A 26,791-nucleotide genomic window follows, 5' to 3' on the forward strand; every position below is an offset into this window, starting at 1 on the left:
GATCATTACACACATACAGTGACATCTGAACGTTGTCATGCTCTCTCTCTCTGTCTCTCTCTCTCTCTGTCTCTCTCTCTCTCTCTTCCTGCAGACAGACAGCTGTACTCAGCCAGTCCTCTGTCATGCTCCAAAGTGGGGGTGGTGGTGGGGGGTGGTCCACCAGGGGACATGGTGTCAAGTAAGAGACAGTTTCAAAGTTTCACAGCCACAGAGCTAAGTTCACCACCAGCAGAGACACACTACCACGACCGTCTGCCAGCAATTGCCAGTTCCAAACTGCTGCCCAACCTGACTCTTGTTTTTGCTGCTGACATTTAACAATTGTTCCCTGCTTCGGCAGTTTTTTAGACTGATTTTTGGGGAGAAGGACAAGTAGTCACCATGCAGTCGTGTGCCAGGTGTGGGTTTGTGGTCTACCCAGCTGAGAAGATCAACTGCATTGACCAGGTAACATTTAGTTCTCACAATCCATCTTTGTAAGACACTTTTAATCTTAATGTATTACTTTAAAATTAGTAAAGATTTGTATTGAACAGAGTCACTGGATTTTCTAGTTTTCAAATCTTACAGAGCCACAAAATATACACTTTTTCCCTAAGATTTTATTAATTTGTATCAACAAGATATCATCAAAATTAATTTACGAATAATCAAAGTGTGCAGCCTTAGATCTTGCCACACATTTTAGTCTCTCTCACTACAGCCACTCTAGGATTCCGTACGGTCTAATTATAATCCTGAGTAATATTAGTTTCAATATCAAACTCACAACCTAAATATGAGACCATTCAAACTTAAAAAGATGAATGTATGAACTGTTCACTAGACAATTGAAAAGTGTTCGCCGTGATAAATTCTCTCATGTGTTGTAATTTTGGACCTGTTCATGTCTTTTATTAGACTTCTTATTTTATCAGTGCTATGGCAAACTGAGTGCCATGATGTAACCACTGAAGCATGAAATACATGCTGCTCTGGTTCTTGTTGTCAAATCCTGAATTGATTAGGATTTTATTCATTTATTTCAAAATCAATGAGTCCAATTTAAAGATATATTATCTTAATAAGTGGATGTTGATGATCAGAAATGATCTTTCTTCGAGCTAAACTATATTGAAGTCATATGCCCGAAGGTAGAGAATAGAATCTAATAAATTCCCTTTAAAATAATGTGATTTGTCTTTTCAGAACTGGCACAAAGCATGTTTTCACTGTGACGTCTGTAAGATGGTGCTGACCGCCAATAACTTTGTCAGCCACAAAAAGAGGCCGTACTGCTCCGTGTGAGTAGAAACCCTTCTTCCTGAAAAACGATCAAAAATCGCTACTCAGTTCGGTTGGGGAAATATACATTCGTCTCAGTGTATTCAAATTTAATTGTCCGTTTTTGTCTCTCACCCCTTCAGACACAATCCAAGGAACAACACATTCACCAGTGTCTATGAGACACCCATCAACATCAATGCAAAGAAGCAATCAAAGGCATCCAGTGAGGTAGGATGATGTCAAGCTCCAAAACACAGCGGCAGCAACGTGAGATGCAGTGTTTTGGCCTTGACTCCTGTCGAGGCTCACTGTTGACATGCTGACAGGCCTCTGTGTGGGGTGAAATGTTCATTTGTCATCTGTTCGTCATGACCCAGATTACTAAGCCCGCGACTGTGTTCGTGGAGGTCGTTCTGTTGGTTTGGATCATTGTTTTTTTTTTTAAAAAGGAACTGATGCACTCATATTGTTATGGTGGGGTTTTTTTTCCTGCTTTTTCCATTACAAATTGAAGAAAACTGCACTGTTTTGGGGAGGTTAAGACTGACTGACCACAGGGACTGACCTCAAGCAGATGTAGTCGTTATGGTCAGATTGCTTGTAAAACCAAAAAGGTCTCTTTTTATGGGGGGGGGGGGGGGATAACTGCTGCTCTGAGTCCAAAGTGACGGCAGCGGTGTGGAATGGAGAGCGTGGCTCAGGTTATTTCCGTGCCTGTGACAGAGGCGAGACGACCCCCCTTCACTTAGCCTGCTTTATGCTTCAGGAGACTAAAATTATACACCAGGAAAAACAGCCTCTCATCCCTTCCTCTCCTCTTGCCCCACACCTGCTCCTGCCCGTCTGCCTGTGTCTACGAGTTCATGCAACGCTTATATTAGTAGGCTAGCAATCTCATCAGCTACTGCTATAGTTATAAGACTTACGATATTGGATCTGAGGGCTGACTTGTCTTTCTGAACATGTATAGCTTTGAATAACCTGTAGTGCTTTGTTTTTTTTTTTTTTTTTAAGTTTGGCTCCAACTGTAAACTCGATTAATGACAATATTTTTATGGCTCAGCCTCTATTTCTTCTTGATCTGAACATTTTTGGTCACACAAAACAACACACCAATATTGTTTTCTTATCATTAGATATGGTGTAACAACTTAAGTTATCAGATTTGAAGTAGGGATGCACGATATTGGATTTTTTTTTAATCAAAATGCTGATATTTTAGCCAATGTTATGTGTATGAATACAAGCTTATATGATACTCACACTACGTATATACTTAATTTAAACATTCTTAATTAGAAAAAAGTAACATTTTCCCTTATTTCTAAACATTTAGAAAAGCCAATAAATCCTATATTTACCACATTGTTTCCTCATTAAAAACAGATATACAGCAACAGACACACATCTTGCAAAACTGATCCGGTAATGTTTTGGTCATTGGACTGATACTGATACTGAAAAAAAAAATCAGCACTTGCCGATATCAATGCCGTGCCGACATTATCGCGTATCTCCAGTTTGACAGCGTAACGTTTGGCTGTGGGCAATTGTCTGGTGTCTGCGGCTGTGCTGGTCTTGGCTTTGACGCTTGTTGTCTGTATGTGCGTTTGTAGCTGAAGTATCGTGAAGATGGCGAACGCTTTATGTCCACCTTCCACTATGACATGAGGTCCATGGAGCTGGAGAGGGCTCGTCTAGCCAATCAGATGGCCAGCCAGGTGAGCTCCCAGTAGAGCAACTGGCTGTACACCCCAGGCAAAAGGAGCCGGGATTCTCATTTTACTTCAGACAATCAGATCACAGTCACAAAAATGGTTTGCACTGGTTATGTTGACACGCAATTTAATTTAATAACCCTCTATTCAAGTGCTTTTGCCTCGGACTTGCCATCATCTTTGCACAAGTCTGAGTTATTGTGTGCACGGTTCCCACACGATGATCCCCAAAACACCAAATGATCAATTTTAAAATTGAGTTTGATTGGGATTCCAACGATTAGAACCTGCAAAAAGTCAGCGATCAGGGCAACTGGAAGTACAATAAACTGTTTTCATCCATATGATTCATGTGGAAACACAAAGACATACTGTATTCACTTGAGAAAAGCCCCAAATCATTCTGTCAATCAAACTTTATTTATAAAGCACTTTAATACAAATTAAATTGAAATTCAAAGTTGCTTCATGAGCAGTTGATCGCATCAAAGGATCAGAGAGGAGAAAATATAATTACAATATTAAGGGGACGATAAGATAGAAAAAAATAGTTTAAACAAACATGATAAATAATAAAGAAATATAAAACAGGAAATTAAAATGACTGAATTTAACACAAATAAATTGATCATTTTAAAACGTTAAATGAATGAAATAAAATTGATAATAATACCCATGCAGTAAACTAGGGATGGAGTAGGGTGAGTTGGGTGGTGAAAAGGTAAATTGCTACCTGTTATTTTACTCTGATTTGTCCTCCACATTCAAACAGGCTTTTCAGTCCCAGTCTGGGTTCTCACAGCAGCAGACGTGGTACTCAGGGATGGTGACCAACCAGCAGATCGTAACCATGTCTCAGGCCCAGAACAACATTAGTGACGTGAGTGTGAGGTCTACTTTCTTTCTATGGTATCTAAAAAACAAACAAACAAACAAACAAACACCCTTTTGTATTAATATTGATTGAATGACATGCTTGGTTGACAGGTGAAGTACACAGAGGAGTACGAGCAGTCGAAAGGAAAAGGCAGCTTCCCTGCCATGATCACACCAGGATATGAAGCAGCTAAAAAAGCCAACGCTTTGGCAAGTAGTGTAAGTGAAAGTTTTGCTGAATCTGCATCAGATAACTAAAATGGATGCAATTGCCGTACACTGAAGTATTTAAGGTGATCATGTGTCTGTGCTTTGTTTTCTTTCTCTTGCAGCTGGAGTATAAAAAAGGACACGAGGAGAGAGTTTCAAAGTACACCACTTTCGTTGACCCCCCGGAGGTGCTTCTGGCCAAGCAACAGGGACAAATAGTCAGCGATGTAAGTCTTGAAATAGCGCTTGGCAAAACCTTTCGACCACTTTAAGGTCTGAAATGACATGAGTTCCTGTTTACTGTTCTTCCTGTAGTATGTGTATACAGAAGAGTACGAGCAGCAGAAAGGTAAAGGCAGTTTCCCTGCACATCTCACACCTGGATACAAGATGTCCAAAAAAGCTTCTGAACAAGCCAGTGATGTAAGTACACATAAAAAAAAAAACGAAACAATTGCAATCCTACAAAGTGTGTTAAAGAGCCTTGATAAATGGTGTCTGGTGGTTTTCTTGTCCCACCAGATTAAGTATCGTAAGATATATGAGCAGGAGATTAAGGGTAAAGCCAGCTCTGATGTAGCAGTAAATGAAGTAGCTCACGCCAAGGAGAATGCAGAGAATTTCAGCCAGGTAAGGACATTCCTAAGTTACTTCTTTTAGGAAAATATTTATACCGAATTGATTTGCTTATTTTTTTTGCATTGATTCAATAGATGTCAGCATAGTGGTGGGCTCATATGGAGATAGACAGAGGCAAATGTTTAATGTGTGATTGAAACGTGTGATTTTTGAGGTTTTGAGGTCTGATGTTTCATTTAGAGCCCATAAAATGCCTCGGGCAGCCGAAGAAAAAGGTTTGTACATTATGAATGAACTTTATTACATACAGATTGCCTATACTGAAGAATATGAGCAGCAGCGCGGCAAAGGAAGTTTCCCTGCAATGATTACTCCTAGTTATCATCTCGCAAAGAAGGCTCAAGAAAATGCAAGTGATGTGAGTATCAAACTGACTACAACATGAGTTGAAAAAACAACCCTCATTTGAAGTGATAAAAAGCGAAAAAAGTACAGTAAATGAGACTAGTCTTTAACTCATATGATCAGAAATCTTGCACTGTGAAACCGAAGACTGGATCGGTTGTGTAACCACGTGAACTAGTTGAAGTGGCCCTCAGAGCATATTACAGAGGGTGAACTGTGGTACAACTCCATCCATTATCTGGCCTTGTCATCACAATGTAGAATAAATAGGAGACAACAATGAGGAGGCCTCCCTATGCCATCAGTCTCTAAACTCTCCACTCTGACCATATTAGACTGAGCTTGTAAGTGTGTGTGTGTGTGTGTGTGTGTGTGTGTGTGTGTGTGTGTGTCAGTAGTCTCCTTATTGTACAGAAGTCCACCATATTGCCCACCTATATGAAATAATTTGGCTGTCATCCCTTTGCAGTTAAAATACAGAAAAGACCTGAAGAAGATGAAGGGCACAGCTCACTTCCATAGTCTGACCTCTGAGGACAATCTGACCTTGAAGAATGCCAGAAAAATCAACAAACTTGTCAGTGAGGTAAGATAAATATACAACAGCAACCTCTTCATTTTTAGAAAGAAGAAAGAGGGTATCATCTGCGTAAGGAGAGAGTTGTAAGTTTCGTTAGCTGTGTTTAGATGGCTCCTGTATAATCTGTGACAGAGCATTTTTACATAAATGTACCGCTGGTGCTCAGTGTGTGGGTTATTTACGTGTGTGTGTGTGTGTGCGTGTGTGTGTGTGTGTGTGTGTGTGTGTGTGTGTGTGTGTGTGTGTTAGGGGCTTGAAATAGTAGACATACTGTGTTCAGACATGAAGCCACCTAACCTGCATTTTGAGCATCTCTGAGATTCCTCCCCCATGGGGTTGCAGCTTACCTCCAAGGCCACGGGACATCCCTTTAAACTTATGTTACCATACACACACAAGAATACAGCATTTCACTCTTGATCTATTCTGAACCTCAGCAAATGTCATGTGCATGTTAGCTATTATGTCTTTACTTCCTCCAAAAATAAATCTGATGCATCAGTCATGTTTCGTTGAGAAGTCCAAAGATTAGCAAGTTAAACGATGTTTTGCTGTCATAGTTGAAGACAAGCAGAGCCTTTTTAGGATTACATGTTTGCCTCTTGACTTATGAGGAAGTGTCAGCGATATGATTGGTAGTCCCCTCTTTATATTTAGCACAACACAGAGGAATAGCTAGCAGCTTGTTGACATACATGCTCAACCTCAGCTGTCCAAAGATAAAAAAAAGGGGAAAAAATGTTGCAAAGCATTAACTTAAATCATTGTGAATGCTCTCCAACAGGTGGAGTACAGAAAGGACTTGGAGAACACCAAAGGTCATAGCATTAATTTCTGTGAGACACCACAGTTTCAAAATGCTGCCAAAGTTGCTCAATTCACAAGTGATGTGAGTATGATTTTCCATTAATCCCGTAAAAGAACATCATGCTCTCCTACCATTTTTACTGTTATTTCTATACATGCAAAAATACAAGTCCTGAATCCTAAAGCCTAAGTAAAGCTCTTTTCCTCATTTGGCTTCATGTCGTGTGTGCGTATAGTGATTTTTCTTTATCTATATGTTTAAAAGAATAAGTACAAAGAGAAGTACACCAGTGATATGAAGGGCCACTATGAAGACTCTGGAATCGATAAGAAGACCATGCATGCCATGAAAGCCAGGAAGCTGGCGAGTGATGTAAGAATGCAATCTATTGAATTTACCATCATGTTAAAATGTCCATAGTTTCATATTTCCAAACTTTGCAATTACATTTTGAATTTTAGATTACTACCGCAGAAAAATAAAGTATGTTATGAATATTGTGTCATACAACCAATGCAATCATATTTTGTTTGGTTGATGAGGAGAATCATGAAAAATTGTTTAAAAGATAAAAACCTGCTATGTATTTTTTTTTTTATAATTTCACTGCATTGTCGTTTTCTACATTCCAGATTTCTTACAAGCAAGGTCATGAAGACCAAGGTGATTACACCTACCAAGCCACTCTCACCCCTGGTTACCGAAGCCAAAGAAAACTGGACCCGCTGAAAGATGTGAGTTCTCGCAAAATCTTTGATCCAAGTTTGTTGTGATGCCGTTGACAATAAATATTACAAATGTAATCAGATTTGACTTGGCTTGAGGAACCGTTTCATATTTAAATGTGACTGCAGAAGAACTACAGGCAACATATTGACCAAGTCAAGAACAGTCGGGTGACGGATACTCCAGAAATCCTTCTCGCAAGGAAAAACGCACAGCAAATCAGCAATGTAAGTAAACAACAAAGACATGGCACACTTTGTTTCTGAGTATTTACTGGGTTTTCTGTATTGCTTACTTTCACGTGTCCTTCAGCTAAATTACAAAGCCGACTATGAAAAGACCAAGCATCAGTACACGCTATCCGAAGACCTGCCACAAATCAAAAAGGCCAAAGATAACGCTGCTTTGTGCAGTGACGTAAGTCCGATTTGTTTTGGGGTTTGCATGCACAAGCCAACTTTATTCAGAGTCATATCCCATCCTGATAATCTACTGTGACTCCAGATTAAATATCGAGAGGAGTGGGAGAAGACCAAGTCAAAAGCATGTGACATTGGTGTGGACGACCTGAGTGTCAAAGCAGCAAAGGCTTCCAGAGATCTTGCCAGTGATGTAAGCAAATACGCTCTTGTTACTGCAAGTTTGAGCAAAAACCTAAGTGGGTACTATTAGATGTAATAGCTGACAAATTCGATAATGTGAAACGGGCATGTGTTTCAGATTAAGTATAAAGAAACCTACATGAAGAACAAGGAAAAGGCAGTTGGAGGTCTCAACGTGAGCGACTCCAAGACTCTGCACTCACTTCAAGTGGCCAAGATGTGCAGTGATGTAAGCAGAAGTGGTCATACTGTACTTATCCTTTTGACACAAACATCCCAATCAAATTCTCATTTCTCCTTTTTCATTTCAGATTGAGTACAAGAAGGGCTCCAAGGAGAAGCAGGCCGAATACAGTCTTCCTATGGACATGGTTAACCTGAGTCACGCCAAAAAAGCCCAAGCGCTCGCTAGTGACCTGGAATATCGCACGAGGCTCCATGATTACACCGTTATGGCTGATGACATGAAGGTCCAACAGGCCAAAAAGGCTTACTCCCTGCAAAGTGAGGTGAGAGAAAAGTTTTCCTGGCAAAGTGAAAAAAAGGAGAAACAGGCAAAGCTTTTCATTCATTGATGTGTTTTTTTATTCATCTTTTTGCTCCACAGAACCAGTATCGATCAGACCTAAACTGGATGAAAGGAGTGGGCTGGGAGGCTGAGGGTTGTCTCAACATAACCCAGGCCAAGAAAGCTGGGGACTTGCTTAGTGATGTCAGTGCAGTCACATGTTTGTGTGCTCTTGTTTTGGATTTCATGAGACGCGCAGGCTTATCTCTTTGATTTCTCCTCTTTTTTCTCCCTGGACATCATAGACCAAATACCGTCAGAAGGTCGATCGTATCAAGTTCACCCAGGTGGCAGACAATCTCTCCATCAAACATGCAAAGAAGTGCCAGGAACTACAGAGTGACGTAAGGATTTGAAGCTGTGATCAGGCACTTTTTTTTTTGTGGATTACCTGCTATTCATTTGCGTGTTTGATTCTGCTTTTCAGTTGGCGTACAAAGCAAACACAGAGCAGATAATACACCAGTACACCATGACAAAAGATGAGCCACTTTTCAGACAAGCGAAGGCTAACGCTGACCTCCTCAGTGGGGTAAGTTCACTGACCTCCACCAGCTCACAAACAGTATAGAAGCATTTCATAATATGCCATATTTCTATTTTAATGTGAAACAAAACCACTCACAAATAACTTTTTAACAGAGTCAGTGATTTGAATCGCAGGGGCGATATTATGGGCCATCTTGTTGCTTTTCATGTCCTCAAAAATCTTATCAAAATAGGGCATAATGATTTGTGATTATCATCTCTTCATCACCTTTTACCAAAGCTAATCTATGAATAGATTTTTATCGAAATGTGTGTCTGCTCAAATTTCATAGTGGATTAAAAATTTCCACCATATTTAACATAAAAGCTCTGCCTCCTGCACGCATGCTACTGTTGTTCCAATCTTTTGGTGTGTAAAATGTAGTTTTCTATGATGTGTGAATTGGACCGTGGTTTATCTGATGATGACGACCACGACGATGATGATGATGACGAGGAGGAGGTTTTTTTTACACCGTACAGTAGCAGCCTTGTTTCACTTTCATTGGTCATTAATTAACGCTGACAAAGGTGTCGCCGTTGTGATGAGGTCATCAGGCTGTGTGACCTAATCAGTGGTTCAGCTAACTTCTATTCTCCAGGAGGTTTCTTATATTTGTCTACTTTTCTAACATCAGGATCCATATTTAGTCTCCTTATCTGACACTAAATCAGGGTTGTAAATAAAAAGAGGCATGTAATTGATTGAAATTCAATAAAATATGATTAGAAAAATCAGCACTGTCTGTTTAGAGCTTTAACTGGCGTTAAGTTGGGTCTGCATGGTGGTGGAGACAGGAAGGCCGCTCATCGTTGATACACCATGCATGTGGTGCAAATCAGTCCACTGTGGTTGTAGTTAAGAGCTACATAACATTCTGTAATCAGACACATATTTCTGTGGCCAAATAATAGCAAAGAACAGATGTGTAGTTCTAATTTAGCTATCTGATAGATAGATAGATAGACAGATAGATAGATAGATAGATAGATAGATAGATAGATAGATAGATAGATAGATAGATAGATAGATAGATAGATAACCCTGATAATTTAACAGACACCCCCCAAGATTTTCTTCCAAAAGTTAAGAAAATGTCTCCACACATTTGTCAAAAAACTTCTGCTTACGTCTTGTCATCTTTCTACTTTTTTTTTCCCCTAGAAAGTGTACAAGAGCAGCTGGGAGAAGCAGAGGGAAAAGGGCTTTGAGCTGCGTTTGGACTCGCTTTCCATCCTCACCGCCAGAGCTAAGAGGGACTTGGCCAGTGATGTGAGTTCTTCTGAAACTGTTCAATAGATGCTTTTTAATTCAGTTGTGTATCACTGACACCTTGTTCCCTTGAAGGTCAAATACAAGGAGCGGTACGAGAAAGAAAAAGGCAAGGTGATTGGTATCAAGTCAGTCAGTGATGACTCTCAGATGGCTCACTCCGCCCTGGCCACCAAACTACAGAGTGGCCGCCACTACAAGCAAAACTATGAGGACACAAAGACTAAATTCAAGTGAGGCTAACAGAACTTTAGATCTCGTATCATTCAGGGAACAAATCCCCTGGCTTTGGCTGACATGACTCTTGTCCTCAGTGTTTCTCTGGATATGCTGAACATCAGCCACGCTAAGAAGGCCCAGGACCTGGCAACTGATACTAAATACAGGACTTTCCTCCACGAGTACACCACACTGCCGACGGACATGAATGTTGCCTGGGCAAAGAAAGCTTACGGGCTCCAGAGTGATGTGAGTCTCATAGAGAGAGAGAGAGACACTCAAGTTGTCTTTTATATTTAAGTGTGAGAATGCATTAGACAGTGCAATGTGTGTGTTTGTGTGTGTTTAGAAACAGTACAGGTCTGATCTTAACTGGATGAAGGGTGTCGGATGGGAGGCATCAAAATCCCTGGATGTCCGGCAGGCAAAGAAAGCTGGAGACCTTGTCAGTGAGGTAATGTACGACCTCCGTGGCCCAGAATGCACCGCAAATTAATTGGGTTCGATTTGTGGAAAAGGAGTTGGAATACGGTCCAGCGAAATAGATAGAAATGAATGTGTCTCAGCCCTTCATTAACACGTCATAAATGTATGGTAATTTGAACTAAGAAATGTAATCCAAACTCATTATCATGCAGTGTTTAACCACTTTCAAGTGCTATTAATAACCAGAGAACTATGTAGGGTAATGAGAATCCATGAGACAGCAATAAGTATTATTATGTAACATCAGACTAGAAGGCACATATCCGGGTTTATGGCTGCAGGTCAGACAGTATTTAAAGAACTGAGGATCATTCCTGCGCTCCATGAACTGGGTTAAATGTATAAAAAACAACTGGCTTCAGCAAGAGCTGATAAAAGAAGCAATTTTCCCCTCAACCGCCTGTTTTTTTTTGTTTTTTTTTTTTGCTTCCTTGAGTCATTCTCCTCATCAAATTAAGTTTGAGGAGAATTGTTAAATTAAATAAGAATTCCTTCAGGAGAGTGGAGTAACAGTTGATGGATTTGGTTTTGTTAAATTAGGCAATACAGACATTCAAAAAGTGTCCAAGTACACCCTGGTTACTTTTATTCTAGTGAACTGACAGTGAGTTGTATCGCTGTAAACACATAACCTAGTGAATTTTATTTTGAAAAATCCTTGACACAAGTGATGAGTACATAAGATGCAGTTATTTTTTTATTCATATCTTTACAATGAAACGTGAACTTCCTGTAACTGTCAGTCTGGGGTTTTACCGATGTTGTTCTGCCCTCTGCTGTTCATCAAATGCGCACACACCATCATGCTCTCAGTGACATATGTTCATTCTGGATTGACGGATGTTTTATTTTCTACAGAAAAAGTACCGTCAGGACGTGAGCGCTCTGAAGTTCACAAGCGTTGAAGACACTCCGGAGATGGTTCAGGCTAAACTCAGCAACAAACTGGCCATCGATGTACGTACGGCGTCTCGTTAAAACCGCATTTATGCAGGTGTAACTGAGATATTTGACTTTTTTTTTCATTCTGGCCTTTCTGTCCTCACAGAGGTTGTACAGAGAGAAAGGTGAAAACATGAAGCACAGCTACACTCTGAACGAGGAGCTGCCTGAGATAGTCCAGGCCAAGATGAACGCCATGAACATCAGTGAGGTAAGAACGCATCAATCCAGTTAGTGCGAAGCCTTTTTCTGAGGTTTACACATCTGACGTGCGTGTGTTTTCAGAGTCGTTACAAAGAATCCTGGACTAAGATACGTGACGGTGGTTATAAGCTACGTCTGGATGCCATTCCTTTCCAGTCTGCCAAAGCATCTGCAGAAATCCTCAGTGATGTGAGCTTTCAGTCACACTTTTATTTTATTTTTTTTTTAGACTTGTCCTGTTGTTTGTACCATGACTTCAAGACTCCCAAGGTTTCGAAAAATCCCGCAAGAACTTGAATTCGGTCATAATGTTCTATCAAGTTAATCGTAACAGCAGATTTCTTGTTTGCTTTGGTCATGAAATCGCTCACCTCACAATCACATATTGTACTTCAGCAAAAGTACAAAGAGGAGTTTGAGAAGACCAAAGGAAAGATGATCGGTCTGAAAGGCCTGCAGGATGACTTGAACATCTCTCACTCAGTTTACGCCAACAAGCTTCAAAGTGATGTGAGTGCAGACAAAACTATCATTTGTTTTATAGTGCTACATTTAAAAAAAAACAAAACACGTTATTTCTGTCGTCCTTTATCCACGTTCAGATTAAATACAAGAAGGACTCAGTGAGGGAGCTCTCAAAGTTCCACCTGCCCATGGACATGATTGAGGTGGCTCATGCTAAAAAGGCCCAGTCACTGGTCAGCGATCAGGATTACAGGCTCACCTTGCACCAGTACACCTCCCTGGCCGATGACATGAAGGTCCAGGCCGCCAAGAGAGCGTACGCCCTGCAGAGTGATGTGAGACCTTTACTTCTACACATTTAATCAATAAAATCGTCAATTCATGTCGTATATGGGATGATTAGGAGTTATACTAAATAAAAAAGGATGAGCATGGCTGAAGTATGTTGAAAGCTAACAACGATAGCTGACCCACGACTAAGACTAAATTAAAAAAATAAAAAATGGCTAGTGTTCACTCAGTCCTGTTCGTTATGAAGAAGTTTTACTATTTCAACTGGAAAGGTCATTTTTACATTATTCACTATTCTGCAGAAAGTGTATCGTTCTGACCTGAACTACCTGCGTGGGGCGGCGTGGATCGCCACAGGAGCTCTGCAGATCCAGGGCTCAATGAAGGCCACAGACCTGATTAGTGATGTAAGATGGATTCTTTTCTTGTTTTGTTCTGTTGTTTCATTCAATTCCATCATGGGTTTCAAGCTATTACATCAAACAGTGAATGGTAGTTATTGTGCACAATATGAGCTAAAATATTACAGTGAGATAAACTTTGATGTTTCCTCCGCAATAGAGGAAGTATCGCCAGCAGCCGTACAACTTCAGGCACACCTCCGTCACAGACTCCCCTGACATCGTCCATGCCAAACTCAGCGGACAAATCACAAATGAAGTGAGAGCGTGTGTCTGGTCCTTTAATTGTGTACTAGTCACCAATTCATTTTTGATTTTTGACTTAGTTAAGTTTTTCTCTACGTATTGATGGGAGCTATAATTACCATGAGATTCCGACTGCATCCAGTGCTTTCAGGGGAAGAAACAGGTTTTATTTCTGTCTCCCAGCGTTTGTACAAAGAGAAAGGGGTGAACGACCAGCACAACTACACCATTACAACAGAGAGACCAGAGATCACTCAGGCAAAGATCAACGCAGCCAACTTTAGTGAGGTAATATTTGCTCATGCTGCCCATGAACTAGTTTTTTTTTTTTAAGCTAAGGTTAATGATGAATTTGGTCTTTTTTGCTCCAGATCAAGTACAAAGAGTCCTGGCATACTCTGAGGGCTCAGGGCTACAAACTCACCATGCAGGATATCCCCTTCCAGGCTGCCAAGAGCTCCACAGGCATCGCCAGTGATGTAAGATCGTACTGGGACTAAAAATAGGAGTGTAAATATAAAAATTACCCACAGATTAGAAATCAAATTCATAATATCCACTCTCTCTCTCTCTCTTTTACAGTACAAGTACAAACACAACCATCTCATGGACAAAGGGAAACACATTGGCGCACAAAGTGTTTTGGACGACCCACACCTGCTGCACTGCCTGCAGGCGGGCCGGCTGGCCAGCGACCAGGAATATCGCAAAGATGCGCTGACATCCAGCGGCCAGTACCACCTCAACACAGACATGATTCATTTAGTGACAGCCAAGAACGCCCAGGCGCTGGCTAGCGAGCAGGACTACAGGAGGAGGCTGCACGAGTACACCGTCCTCCCTGATGACATGAAGGTCAAGTGGGCCAAAAGGGCGTATGACCTGCAGAGTGAGGTGAGGAGGGGGTCTGTGAAGGAACAGATGAGAGCAAAAATCAAATGTGCTCCAAATAACAGATTTGACTGTTTTCTATCCAGAAACTGTACAAGTCAGACCTTAATTTCATGAGAGGAGTGGCCTGGGATGGCATAGGTACACCTCAGCTGGAGTCAGCCAAAAAAGCCGGAGAACTTTTAAGTGAGGTGAGTGTAAATTCAGATTTTAGATGTTGAAAAGGAGAAATTTACTGGGTTTTACTTTATCGTGCATGTAAATAAAAATGTTGCAAATGTTAACATTTCTGCAAACCAATTTTACTGGCCACTGAAGTTGTGAACTCCTCAACTATGATTTTAGAGACCAAATGGACCATATCCTTTTATTTGTGTCAAACTAAGTTGAGATTTAATTCCACTGACAGTATATTTCTGACTGTTAAAGTGTGTGTTTTGACTTCCTCCATGCAGAAGAAGTATCGCCAGCTTCCCGACAGGCTGAGGTTTACCTCGGTGGCAGATTCTCCTGATATCGTCCATGCTAAGAAAAGCTATCAGCAGTGCAGCGAGGTATGCCGAGGAACTAGTTTCACTTAGCGCGATTCAAATAGTTTCTGTTGTTCTGACTAGAAAATAAATTGTGTCTTTACACTGCAGCTGCTGTACAAATCCGGCAAAAACGATGACATGCATAAGTATACTCTACACCCAGACGATCCAGACTTTATCAGAGCCAAGATGAACGCCCTTCAAATCAGCGATGTAAGGTTTATACTCGAGTAAAAGCTTCAAGTTAAATCTAAAAAGACGTGAACAATTTTCACTATGCTTTTATCTCCATTTAGAAAGTCTACAAGGCTTCTGGAGAGCAGGTGAAGACGTCGGGCTATGACCTGAGGCTTGATGCTATTCCCTTCCAAACGGCGAAGGCCTCCAGAGAGATTGCCAGTGATGTAAGTTCATGATCAAATAAATTATAAATTAGGATTAATATGAAAATAGTTACAGCTTCAGATTAAGAGTTTTCTTAAATAATTTACATCACCAGATTTGGATTTATCATGAAGTTGTGCTTTCTCCATTCAACAGATCCACTACAAGGAGTCCCACGTGAAGGAGAAGGGCCACCAAGTGGGGCTGCGCTGTGTGGAGGACGACCCTAAAATGGTGCACTCTCTGGCGGCCAGCAAGCTCCAGAGCAACCTGGAGTATAAACGTCAGTCCAAGGAAGAGCGCTCCCGTTATAAAATCCATGCTGACCAGCCCGAGTTCCTGCTGGCTAAAAAGAGTCAGGCTCAGGCCAGTGATATCACCTACCGCCGCAAGCTCCACGACTACACTTGTGACCCCGAACAGCTCAACGTCAAGCATGCAAAGCAGGCCTACAAGCTGCAGAGCGATGTAAGTTGGCGTGGCTAAACACTGAAATGCATCGACGGTGCAGCTTCTTCAACTTTTGATGTGTGAGTCTTAACTGGTTCTTGTTGTAGGTGAACTATAAATCAGACCTGAACTGGATCAGGGGAGCGGGCTGGACCCCTCCCGGTTCCCACAAGGCCGAGCTTGCCCGTCGGGCTGCAGAGCTGGGGCTAGCTGAGGGAGTTAGCACTGACGAGGCTATCGCAAAGTACCAGCAGATGGTGATGGTGAGAGAAATGATTCAACATCGAATGTTTGTTACGTCATGCAAATTAAAAAAAAAAAAGAAAATCTCACAAATTTCTTCGTCTTTCAGCTGCATCACCGGCAGCAGATGGAGCAGCAGATGGAGCAGCAGCAGCAGCAGCAGCAGATGTCAGAGCAGGTGGAAACAAGCGAGGAGGTTCAACAAGGAGTCAACATGGACGCCATGGAGGTGCTTCATGTCAAGAGGAAGAAGACAATCCAGACCGTGCAGAAAAAGTCCACCACCACAACCACTTCCTTCAGGTCAATGGAGAAGAAATCCAGCACCACCTCATCCACCTCATCCGCCGCCATCCAGAACACGGTCAAGGCGTCCATGTCAAATAAAGCTGCTGCCATAGAGGAGGCGTAGATTAGAGGAGTTTTAGTGAATATTAAGAAAGAATGTCAGCAGGTGCACTGAACTTGAAATAGTGAAATAATGAATGAGGGAATTAGCATGTTGAGTGAGGACAGGATTTGTCGTGTTTACTGGAAGGATTGCAGGCAAGTGGTGAACATTGGGGAATTCGTACGAAAACTTTTTTGGGGGGATTGAATGCAATGCATTTTTAACACTTCATTCACAATTCTGATACGCGGCCCAAGTGCCCCTAACATTTACATGTACTTTTAAAAAGAAAAATCAGGACAAAAGGGACTGAAAGGAAGTATTGCTTATGAGTGTGTTCAGAGACAGGAAGCAGGACCAGAGAATGCTAAGTGGATGGGATTTGCAGGATTAGATTTGTTGTTGTTTTTTTTTATCCGTAGTAGAGAACAAACACTGTATGCAGTTTTCTTACAAGAGTCTGATAATCTGGACACTGAGCAAGGCTCGGAGAAAATATCGACTTCTATCTGGCAGGTTCAGCTTTGTGAGTTTGTACCTCTTTTAACTCAAAGCTGGACTGGGAGTAAATGCTTTGGTTGTATTGCTGATAAAATAAACAGTTTTTTGTTCTTGTTTTATTTTTCAAAGCAAACAATGATTCGCAATGATTTGTTCACTTCACTCAGTTCATTTTGCTTTTAATCCAGCCGATGAATTCGTGAACGTTGGCGTAGACGCCTGGCTTGTTTATCTGACCGCAGCCGTCACCCCAGCTCACCACACCGGTGATGTAGTGTTTGTTGTCGTGCTCACACACCAACGGGCCGCCCGAGTCACCCTGCGGAGTTAAAGCCAGCATGTTGGGCACCAAATAAGAAATGGCGAATGCAGTTCAGTCATAGAAAACATGTTTCGATGTATTATAAAAGCCCCGTCATGAAGGAGGATTCGCACCTGACACGAGTCGATGCCTCCCTGCAGAGTCCCTGCACAGATCATGCTGTCATCCAGGACTGGACCGTAGACCTCGGGAGTTTGGCATCGTTTTTTAGAGATCAGGAACACACGAGCCTTCATCAACCGGCTGCTGTACCTTTCTAAAGAAGAAATATGGAAAATTTGCGCATTAGAACCAGACTTTTTTCACCAAAGCTCTTCTTTTTTTTCCCTCCACCATAAATTTATGGAATTTCTTACGGGTTTCAGTGGCTCCCCATCCTGAGATCACACACTCCTGTCCAGCAGGGAAGATCTGATCCGGTAGACACACGGTCCTCACGAAGTTGGTTTCCTTGGCACAGTAAGGGCTGTCCGTAACTTTTAGTTTAAGGAGAGCTACGGAGGGAATTAGCACAGAGACCCAGTGGCATTAATCCTTCGATATACGAGCTAATATAATCCTTTTTTCCACAATCCAAAGGTTTCTTATCAATGGAGACGGATATCAATCATATCAAAGTTTTTAATACTGGTAAGTTTACTGAAGAAGAACAACAACGTCAACAACAACAACAATATATAGTATATATATATACTAACAACTGAATAACTTTATGTAGTTTGTTAGTTTGTTCCAAGTCCTGCATGTGGTGTTATTGCGTGTAACATTGGCTCACACACATTTGTATGATCTTATTTAGACAAACCGATGTCATTGTAAACAGCGTGTCGAGTCTGTCTGTAGTCCTCGTGGACGATGGTGTCCACCACTGGGATGGTCTGGTCCATCTGTTCTGGTTTGTCTATATTCACTCCTCCCAACACCACTTGGAATTCATCAGTAGGCTCTCTGGGACACCAAAACAAAACATTAAAAAACACATAGTAGAAGAATAAATAGAGCAGATAATGACAAGATACACAAATACATCCACACAAACACACACATAGCACCTACACACAGTGGGCAGCAGTGAGGACCCAGCAGGAGCCGATGAGGATCCCTCCACATATATGGCCAAACTTAAAGGACGAGCGTTTAGGTCTGGTCTGCACTGACACCTGCCATGGGTGGGCGCCAGGGAAAGACTTGCTGCCACCAAATATCCTGTGGGTAGCGGAAGGTCGGGCTATCCCACACTGGGAGAACTGGGTAGAGACTGACGTAGGGACAGGGGTGGGTGGGGAAGGGTCTGGACAGGAACAATAGAAAAGAGTACCGTAAATACAGAGTAGCCATTTAAATTGTAAACATTTGTTTGTGTGTGTGTGTGTGTGTGTGTGTGTGTGTGTGTGTGTGTTTGTGTATCACCTTCAGAACACTTTGTGATATTGCAGTAGTCCCACAGCAGTTTGCCTTTTTTTTTATAAAAACACCACGGCCTCTCATCGCCATCAGGGTTCCTAAAATTTAGTGCAGTATTTTCAAAAAGTATAAAATTATAATACAAATAAAAAGTAACCATATATAATGACTGATTTTTCATTTTTGGATAAACTATCTCTTCAGGACTCAAAGGACTCAAATACCTGCAGTGGTCGTTTCGTTCCAGTCCAGGGAAGTCCTCGAACATGGTGAATGGATCGTCTCCATGTTGCAAAATGAAATTGGAATGCCAGTTCAGACAATCCTCCCCTTCATCTGTTGTAGTGACGACCCCCCTGTAGCTCTCGCCATTTCCCACGTAACAATCAGTGTGAGCTGAAGGGGTGTAAAAGTTGGAGTAGACAATAAATCAACCAGCCACCTTGGTTTTTACAGGCCCACGTGCAAACAGAAGCTTCGCTTGTGACGTACCTCTTTGACAGAACCTCCCCGTGAATCCATCAGGGCAGGCGCAACGCAAGCGGCGTTTCCCTTTGATGCAAGAACCTCCATTCTGACAAGGATTGGGTTCACAAGCAGATGCTGGCACTGATGCAGAGAACACATGAACAGCTCTATAAAATCAATCAGTACTCTGAGTGTTTAAAAAAGAAACTTTTAGAAGCCAGGGTCAGGGATACTTACATCTCTTGCATTTGGGGCCTTGGAAGGGAGGCGTGCACTTGCACTCATAGAATGGGGGTTCCTGTAAATTGATGACACAGTCGCCGTGACCACATCTGACGTTCTCGCAAACATTCTTCACTGTACATTTGAAACAGGCAGTGAACAGAGAACAGCCAACAAAAGCAGGTTGAGTTGATATCCTGACGTGAGAGTTGTTTAAGAAATGAACTCATACTAACCTCTCTGACACCTCTTGCCTTTGTAAGGCTCTGGACATGTACATTTATACCCACTGTCGGATTTAATCTCACAAGAGCCATTGCGGAAGCATGGGTTTGGGTCACAAGCACCTACATAAAGACAAAAAAAAAAAGCATCATTTGGAGGAACTGAACTAAAATCTCAGTGTAGATGTTGAACAATCCCGCATTAGGGGACTCACTGGACTCGTCCAAAAGTTCAAACAGCCAGTCGCCTACGTCGTTTAAGACCTCAGGGGCATCAGTGGAGTAATCATCTGTATAATCAACATCTGACAAGAGGACAGAGAGCCACTTACACACAAGAATTTGCAATCCACGCTGATATTCATCAAAATGCATCCAATGTTTGTGAAACAGAAGAAAATGTATGCTGGAATTAAATCATAGGTCCAAAATTACAAAAGATCAGCATAACTTTATGTTACTGTTTTTTGTTTTTTTTTTTATAATGGAAATTTCAGAATTAAGGGAAAATCAAATAGTCGCCACGACATCAAAAATGAGGGGCTTTTTTGTTGTTGTTGTTGCTCCATTAGAAAGAAACTTCATTAAAATCCAGCGCGTCACCACATCAGCAGTAGATTCTTACACATGAAATCGCCCTGAAACGACAGAATAAATGAACAAATCAATCACCCAAAATTCTTGAAAGGAAAACGTGAATTTTCTAGCGCGTCCGAATCATGCAGAGACACTTACAACCGGGTCATATCCGTGCACATGTAGTAGACTCAGGCCGAAGACCAGGAGCCCTGCAGTCATCATGGTGCTCAGCTCTGTGGACAGCTGAATATGGCTGTTGTCTGACTTTGATCCCTCGGCGCTCCTGGATACCTGACTCCTCCTGCACTGTCAACCTTTAGCCAGCAGCATTGATCCAGTCAGGGGTTTGTGTGTTTTCGGTCTTTGCTGAGCGGCGTGCTTTTATTTATCTAACCTTGTCTTATTGACTTGTACATTTCAACTTTGTATGCAAACTTTTACTTTCATTCAGTTCAGTCAAAAACTATCACACATCTGCTGTTAAGATGTCACACGTACTACGCATCCAAATAAATACCGGGTACTATTTTTCTATGTTGAACAACCTTTCATCTTTTGTGGACAAAAAGAAATCTTTGCATTATGTAGAAGGTTGAGAAATATATGAATACAACGAATGCAATCGCTCGTGGAATCCTCCAAAATGTATTCGTTATGTTACAGAGCACTGACCGATATTCTACTGAAAATGTGGAAGGAGGAATGATCTCCAAAATAAAATCAGGGCATTTTGAAATAAATTGGGGACATAAATAAACCGAATATTGGGGATTATCAAAATGCAGAGCTGTTTGCACGGTCTATGGATTTCATTCTTTTTTCTTTCCTTTTGGGTTTTGGTTGTCTTGGGTCTTATTTGATGGTTAATATGTCTGGATTCATACGTACACAAGAGTTTCACTGGGAGGGAGACCCAGCAAGTTACTTTTCATTTGTCATCACGGACCACTTTATTATTTATACAAAATAAATGATTAAATACACTCTTTGGGTACTTTGAGCTCTGTTTTTTTTCTCCTTCTGTTGTTTCTTCCCCTTTAATTTCAGTCTATTTAAAAGTTGTTCAATTGTCTGATTTAAAATAAATACTGTTTTGCGACATTTTACTTGATCTCCCCCCCCCCCCATTTTGCATGCAAATTTAAAACAATTCCATTTGACACCACTCATGAATACATAGTAGCACCGATTACGCTACTTATCTTTGATTGTGACTTAAATCAACGTAGAAAAGGAGGCCTCACACAAAAACGCGGGCAGTTTTATTGACGCGGGTTTATTCTCATTTCACTTCAGTGTTAAGCAAATTTCTTTACATAAAACAGAGATGAGGAATATTGATGAACATTTGCATGCATTTATGCAAATCTATGCCAAATCCTCTCACACATCTACACGCACCTCCATTCGTAACACACTGGTCCAAGAGAGTTCATTACATTTCATCCTCATGAAAACTTACGCGTCGTGCTCCGCGTTCTGCGTCTGATTTGATGCACTAAAATGATTTGTTTCAACGATAACATTTTGAAAAGGAAGTTTATATCAACAGTTCACATCCAAAAGAGAGAAAACGGTGTGAGGACGCAGTGAGGTAGAAACAGGATGAGATTTGACACGTGACCTATCTTGACATTCTGGTGACAGCTGTGACGCTTTTTCTCTGATTTTAACTTCTTATGCAAATTAGACTATCAAAATATGATCTGCAGCCTGTTCCTCGTATATCAGATGGCCGTATGTTTTCATTGGAGTAAATAGTGACCGATCCAGTCAGTGAATCTGCTGACTTTGGTGTAGACTCCAGGCTTGTATTTCTTGCCGCATCCATCGCCCCAGCTGACCACTCCAACCACATAGTGAGTTCCATTACGCTCACACACCAGAGGACCTCCAGAGTCTCCCTGCAGACACACAGAAGAGTATAAACTCATCTCTTTACAGGTTCTCTCATCTCTAATGCACTTATGCACATGCTCTGACCTGACACGAGTCCACGCCTCCCTTCATGTTGCCTGCGCAGAACATGCTGTCGTCCAACGAGTCTCCGTAGACGTGAGGAGCTCTGCATTTGTCATCAGAGATCAGGACAACGCGAGCGTCCAGCAGCTGGTTGGTGCCATGTTTCTCTAAGAAAAAAAGGCCAAAAAATACAGTTTCACTTTCACAAATTTGTTCGACTGCTGAAGTGGTACAACTGGTACACGCTTGTAGAAAATATTTCTAACAAATACAGAAGAAGAGACATGCTGCTAACTAAAATGAAAAGTAGATATATATTTATGAATCAAATAAAATATGATTAATTCATCACAAACGCTATCTTGATATGAAGGCATAACAAACTTTGACATGTGGATAGAACCGTAGCAATAATCCATTATCAAATGATAATGTCGTTAAAAAAAATTGCTAATACAGCCTAGCTCTGCTTCGGTAGTAATGTGTACATAAATGTTGATGCAAAATTAAACAATTTAAAGATACAAGTAAAAAATATGTTGTAGACGACAATGTTTTCATGCAGATAAATGCATACAGTGGGTGTAAATTAAGCTCGCCAGTAGTCCCATTCAATTATATGATCAGGTGCAGGTCTTTGCTCCTCACTGGACTGAATTCAAACATGGTTGGTTCCATCAGTATCACAAAAAAAAAAGAAAAAGGAAACAGGGATACAGGTTATAAAAAAAATGAATTTCCCTTTGAAATTTATTGTTGCAAAGTCATAAAAAAAACCTTGCAAATTTGTATTTCATGCATTTTGTGAATGAACAGCAGAAGTGGGGGTCAATGTTGAGACTACAAAAGAGCGCCACCTGCAGAATCTCCAAATTCACTGACCACAATTGTGTTGGAATCAAATCGTTTGTTATATAATGACAGTGAAGAACTTCTTACAAAAAAAAATCAACTACAACTAAAACCCAATCGATTATTCTGCCTGTGGGTATGGTGGTGATGTGTGTGTGTGTGTGTGTGTGGGGGGGGGGGGGGGGGGGACTCAATAGTTATTATACTCACGTGTTTCAGTCACGCCCCATCCTGAGATCACGCACTCGGTCCCACTGTCAAAGGGCTGTTGAGACAGGCAGGCTGTCTTTACAAACCGGGATTCTTTGGCACAGTACGGCTTGTTGATGCCTTTCAGCTTGAGCAGGGCTGCACAGTAGACGCACACAGCAAATAACATTCACAGCTTCAAGAGAACAGGTTAGCATCTTTAATTATTATCTCACCAATATCATTGTGAAGGGCAAAGGGGCTCTGCCTATAATCCTCGTGCACGATGGCTCTCTCCACAGGAACGACCTGATCAAATGCTTCCTCCTTCTCTATGTCAACTCCTCCCATCACCACTTGCATGTCCACTCCGCTTTTACTGAACAAAAAAATGTGTCCATATGCAAAACCGTATCAAACGGTGCTGAAAGAGTTGAAATGACAACACACAAATGCAGTCAGTGATTTCAGTGGAGCCTACATGCAGTGTGCCGCTGTGAGAACCCAGCAGGACTCGAGGAGAACACCTCCACAGATATGGCTGAAAGGCCAGGAGGAGTGTTCGGGTCTGGTCTGCAAGGAAACCTGCCACGGATGAGCGCCAGGAAAAGACTTCTTCCCTCCAAATATCCTGGCAGAGCGGCCAGGCTGCGGCTTCCCACACTGAGAGAACTCTGTGGTATCAGTCTCGGCTGGAGTTGGATCAGTTTCGTGAATGGTTGGTGGTGTTACTGGGGCTGAGAGGGATAGAAGATACAAACCAGTAAGCTGGGAGGAGATCTATGTGTGTATGAGTGTGTGTTTACCTCCAGGGCATTTCCTTATGTTACAGTAATTCCACTTCAGTTTTCCATTTTTGTTTATGAAGCACCAGGGCTGATCATCTCCATCAGGGTTCCTTGAATGCGGGAAATGTTTTTCTTTTTACAATATTTAACATTTTATACTTGTAAGTACAATATTCCTACTACAGGTACTCAATATGATTTGTTCTCGAGTTTTACATTTTTTTGCAGTTTAAAAATGATCAGCATTACGCATTTAAAAAAAGTGTGACTAATTCTGTAAAAGCTTTTATAATCATATACTGACAACATATTTCACCCTCCTTTGCTTTTATAACAAAAACAGTTCAAGATAGACTTCGCAACTAGGGCAAAAACCAAAATCCACACTGAAAAAGGTACAAATTTTTTTTTTGAGCGTACACCCACATGTACTTCATGAACAAACACAGCAACATATCTGCAGCAGACACACAAGACAACTACTCACCTGCAGTAACTATGCGGGCCAAGTCCGTCAAAGCCTGCGTACTCTTTGAAGGGATCCCCCCCTTTCTGCAGGATAAAGTAAGAATTCCAGTCCAGACACTCCTCCCCATCGACCGTTACGCTCACCATGCCCCGGTAGAACTCGCCATCCCCTCGGTAGCAGTCGTCTGGGCCTGGGAACAGGAACAACATTGTAGGCAGCTGGTTCTTTAAACTCATGGGTCCTAATACCAGTTTGATACTTACCAACTTCACAGAACTTCCCAGTGTACCCAGCAGGACAAGAGCACTGGAAGGAGGGTCGTTTGGGACCCTTCATGCAGGAGCCTCCATTCTGACATGGATTGGGCCTGCAGGGAGAAGCTGTGAACATTTATCAGGAATTTTTTTTTTTTTAATGTGGAAGAAGAACATGAAAATTATAATAATTCCTGGATTAAAGCAGACCTTTCCTGCAGTTGGGTGGTTTGTACGGAGGTTTGCACTTGCACTCATAAAAAGGTGCTGTAGGTGTGACTACACAGCTTCCTTGGCCACATTTAACGTTCTTGCAAACATCTTTCACTGAAAAATACGACACATTAATGAAGGAGAGTTTTCTAATGTTTAATTTTAATACAGTGCATACATTGAAATCCAGGCATTTCATTAAAGGGACAGTTTGTAAGCACCCGAACAAGCTAGCACCGGCCGATCTTGTCTTGTAATACCACTTTATTCCTTAAGAAGAGATAGTAAGTCTCTGGAGCGGAAAAAAGGAGCTTTCGCTAACCGATGGAGGATTCTTGCAATCATTTCAGTCACTACCCAGAGTTTGTTAATGCACATTTCAGTGTAAATTGATTGCATTCCAATCCACAGAATTAGATAAACAGAATTACTTTCCCATTTTAGGTGGTCCCTCCAACATCACTAATATAGACATCACTTCCTCCTTGTGTTAGCCTTAATGCTAACACGTCCGGTGCAGTCTGAGTGGTTGCCGAAGGCGAAGTGCTTGAAGGTGAGGTTGCTAAGTTAATTTTAACGAGCCAACAAATGTTACAAATGCTACACAAGTTTAAATATTGAATGGTAGGCCTGTGCTAGCCAAACCCATTTTAGCTTAGCTTTTTCAACTCATAAAAAATAGTGCATTTTCTAGACATATTAAAGTGATTACTTTATAACAAGAGATTCAAGCTTTTTACGTATTTTTTAACCATTTGATTGGTAACAACAATAAAGCTAATCTTAACAGAAACATACCAACTTGTTTCCTGACAGCTTGTGCCAAGTCAGCATTTCCATGTTGCTTACAATAGAGGTGGAAACCACATATTTCTGCCTCTATGCTACACCCTATTGGTTTGGAGTGATAAATATGAAGCATTACATGTTCAGATTGCCTACAAACTGTAAATTTTGATCAACAATACACAAAAAGGGAATTTCTAAAAAAGGCTACAGCGACCAGATGGCTTAGACATTTTCACATCTTAGACACCATGGCTTTAAACTTAAAGCTAAAGCGTAAAACACTTGTGGAGTTATTGCTGTGCAACAGTTACGTTAATTATAGTATTTGCTGTAATCAGATACATTTCCGTCTACACTGCTTCTGTGAATGCTTCCTTCGATCCACATAAACAAGTCTTACTTGTCTGACACTTCTTGCCAGAGTAGGGTTCAGGGCACACACATGAGAAGCCCCCGTCAACATCCGTGTGACAGATACCTCCGTTCAAACACGGACTGGGATCACAGGAATCTACACAAAGACACATTTGTAAATGTTTGTTGAGATAAAAGAGTGCATACGTAACCAAAAATGGTGTCAAAGGGCAATTGATTGTTCCTGTGTTAGATGATGTATCAGATGGGTCAGAGGTTATTTACCTGTAACATCCAGGAGTTCATACAACCAGTCTCCTAGAGTCCAGTCAATATCCTCTGCTGGGCTTTCGGTGAAATAGTCGTAATAATACTCATCATCTGTAAGGGAAAGAGAGGGATCAAGTCATTTCAGTCATGGGAAGTTTTAGTTTACTGGAAAAAATTCTAAAATGGATGCGTCTTTACCACCAGTATCATCCGTTTCAGTGATTACCTGTAATACAAAGAAAGGATTGCAGAATGCTTTTTCTTAAATAAATGACAAATTATTACACTAAAAAGTGCTTAAAGATTCTCTACAATAGATAAAATTACATACACACACACACACATATATATATACATATATATACATATATACATATACATATATATATACATATATACATATACACATATATATATATATATATTTATTTATTACTCTTTTATTTATACTTACAAAAAACTCTTGTCCAAGTGCAGTGAGTGTGCACAGCTGAAGGAGTACAGCTATTAAACAGACCATGTTGATGATGGCGGATCCTTTCTCATGACTCCAGTGGACGTTTTCCACAGTCTGATATAAATCTCCCGAGCAGGAGGACCCCCAAACACTCCACCCACCTATTAATCATTAACACCCTCCATT

General features: G+C 41.2%; 3 protein-coding genes across 4 annotated transcripts; 1 reads left to right on the forward strand and 2 right to left on the reverse strand.

Annotated features, from left to right (window-relative positions):
- Positions 1 to 384: 384 nt before the first annotated feature.
- On the forward strand, positions 385 to 16,846 carry nrap (nebulin-related anchoring protein). 2 transcript variants are annotated; one of them, XM_086194875.1, is made up of 43 exons: positions 385 to 450; positions 1,192 to 1,286; positions 1,410 to 1,497; positions 2,886 to 2,990; positions 3,760 to 3,867; positions 3,975 to 4,082; positions 4,196 to 4,300; positions 4,389 to 4,496; positions 4,596 to 4,703; positions 4,963 to 5,070; positions 5,527 to 5,643; positions 6,422 to 6,526; positions 6,710 to 6,817; positions 7,078 to 7,179; positions 7,300 to 7,398; positions 7,484 to 7,588; positions 7,676 to 7,783; positions 7,892 to 8,002; positions 8,085 to 8,282; positions 8,381 to 8,485; positions 8,587 to 8,685; positions 8,769 to 8,873; positions 10,035 to 10,142; positions 10,218 to 10,375; positions 10,457 to 10,610; positions 10,711 to 10,815; positions 11,706 to 11,804; positions 11,896 to 12,000; positions 12,075 to 12,182; positions 12,390 to 12,503; positions 12,596 to 12,793; positions 13,052 to 13,156; positions 13,311 to 13,409; positions 13,580 to 13,684; positions 13,768 to 13,875; positions 13,979 to 14,290; positions 14,374 to 14,478; positions 14,743 to 14,841; positions 14,929 to 15,033; positions 15,117 to 15,224; positions 15,361 to 15,672; positions 15,762 to 15,947; positions 16,025 to 16,846. In XM_086194875.1, the coding sequence occupies exons 1-43, from the start codon at positions 385 to 387 to the stop codon at positions 16,307 to 16,309; spliced, it is 5,439 nt and encodes a 1,812-aa protein (XP_086051001.1). In that variant the 3' UTR covers positions 16,310 to 16,846. The 2 variants fall into 2 exon arrangements, with proteins under 2 accessions (XP_086051001.1, XP_086051000.1); XM_086194874.1 differs by having other exon boundaries at positions 15,762 to 15,917; positions 16,007 to 16,846.
- LOC147239682 (factor VII-activating protease-like) lies at positions 16,279 to 19,819 on the reverse strand. The gene is made up of 11 exons (XM_086194873.1): positions 19,645 to 19,819; positions 19,442 to 19,552; positions 19,221 to 19,340; positions 19,008 to 19,124; positions 18,740 to 18,911; positions 18,522 to 18,613; positions 18,168 to 18,402; positions 17,917 to 18,059; positions 17,468 to 17,605; positions 17,225 to 17,367; positions 16,279 to 17,108 (listed from the first exon to the last, which is right to left on the reverse strand). The coding sequence occupies exons 1-11, from the start codon at positions 19,802 to 19,804 to the stop codon at positions 16,953 to 16,955; spliced, it is 1,587 nt and encodes a 528-aa protein (XP_086050999.1). The 5' UTR covers positions 19,805 to 19,819; the 3' UTR covers positions 16,279 to 16,952.
- A 1,428-nt stretch (positions 19,820 to 21,247) lies between these two features.
- Positions 21,248 to 26,707, reverse strand: LOC147239683 (factor VII-activating protease-like). Its single transcript, XM_086195082.1, has 13 exons — positions 26,603 to 26,707; positions 26,347 to 26,374; positions 26,164 to 26,259; positions 25,925 to 26,035; positions 24,733 to 24,849; positions 24,532 to 24,648; positions 24,287 to 24,458; positions 23,818 to 23,909; positions 23,493 to 23,748; positions 23,248 to 23,390; positions 23,033 to 23,170; positions 21,992 to 22,137; positions 21,248 to 21,912 (listed from the first exon to the last, which is right to left on the reverse strand). The coding sequence occupies exons 1-13, from the start codon at positions 26,666 to 26,668 to the stop codon at positions 21,754 to 21,756; spliced, it is 1,641 nt and encodes a 546-aa protein (XP_086051208.1). The 5' UTR covers positions 26,669 to 26,707; the 3' UTR covers positions 21,248 to 21,753.
- Positions 26,708 to 26,791: the final 84 nt, after the last annotated feature.

The sequence above is a fragment of the Aulostomus chinensis genome, chromosome 23 (assembly GCF_037954235.1).
Source record: "Aulostomus chinensis isolate RoL2024-O1b breed Wild chromosome 23, RoL_Achi_v1.0, whole genome shotgun sequence".
Classification (NCBI taxonomy): Eukaryota; Metazoa; Chordata; class Actinopteri; order Syngnathiformes; family Aulostomidae; genus Aulostomus; species Aulostomus chinensis.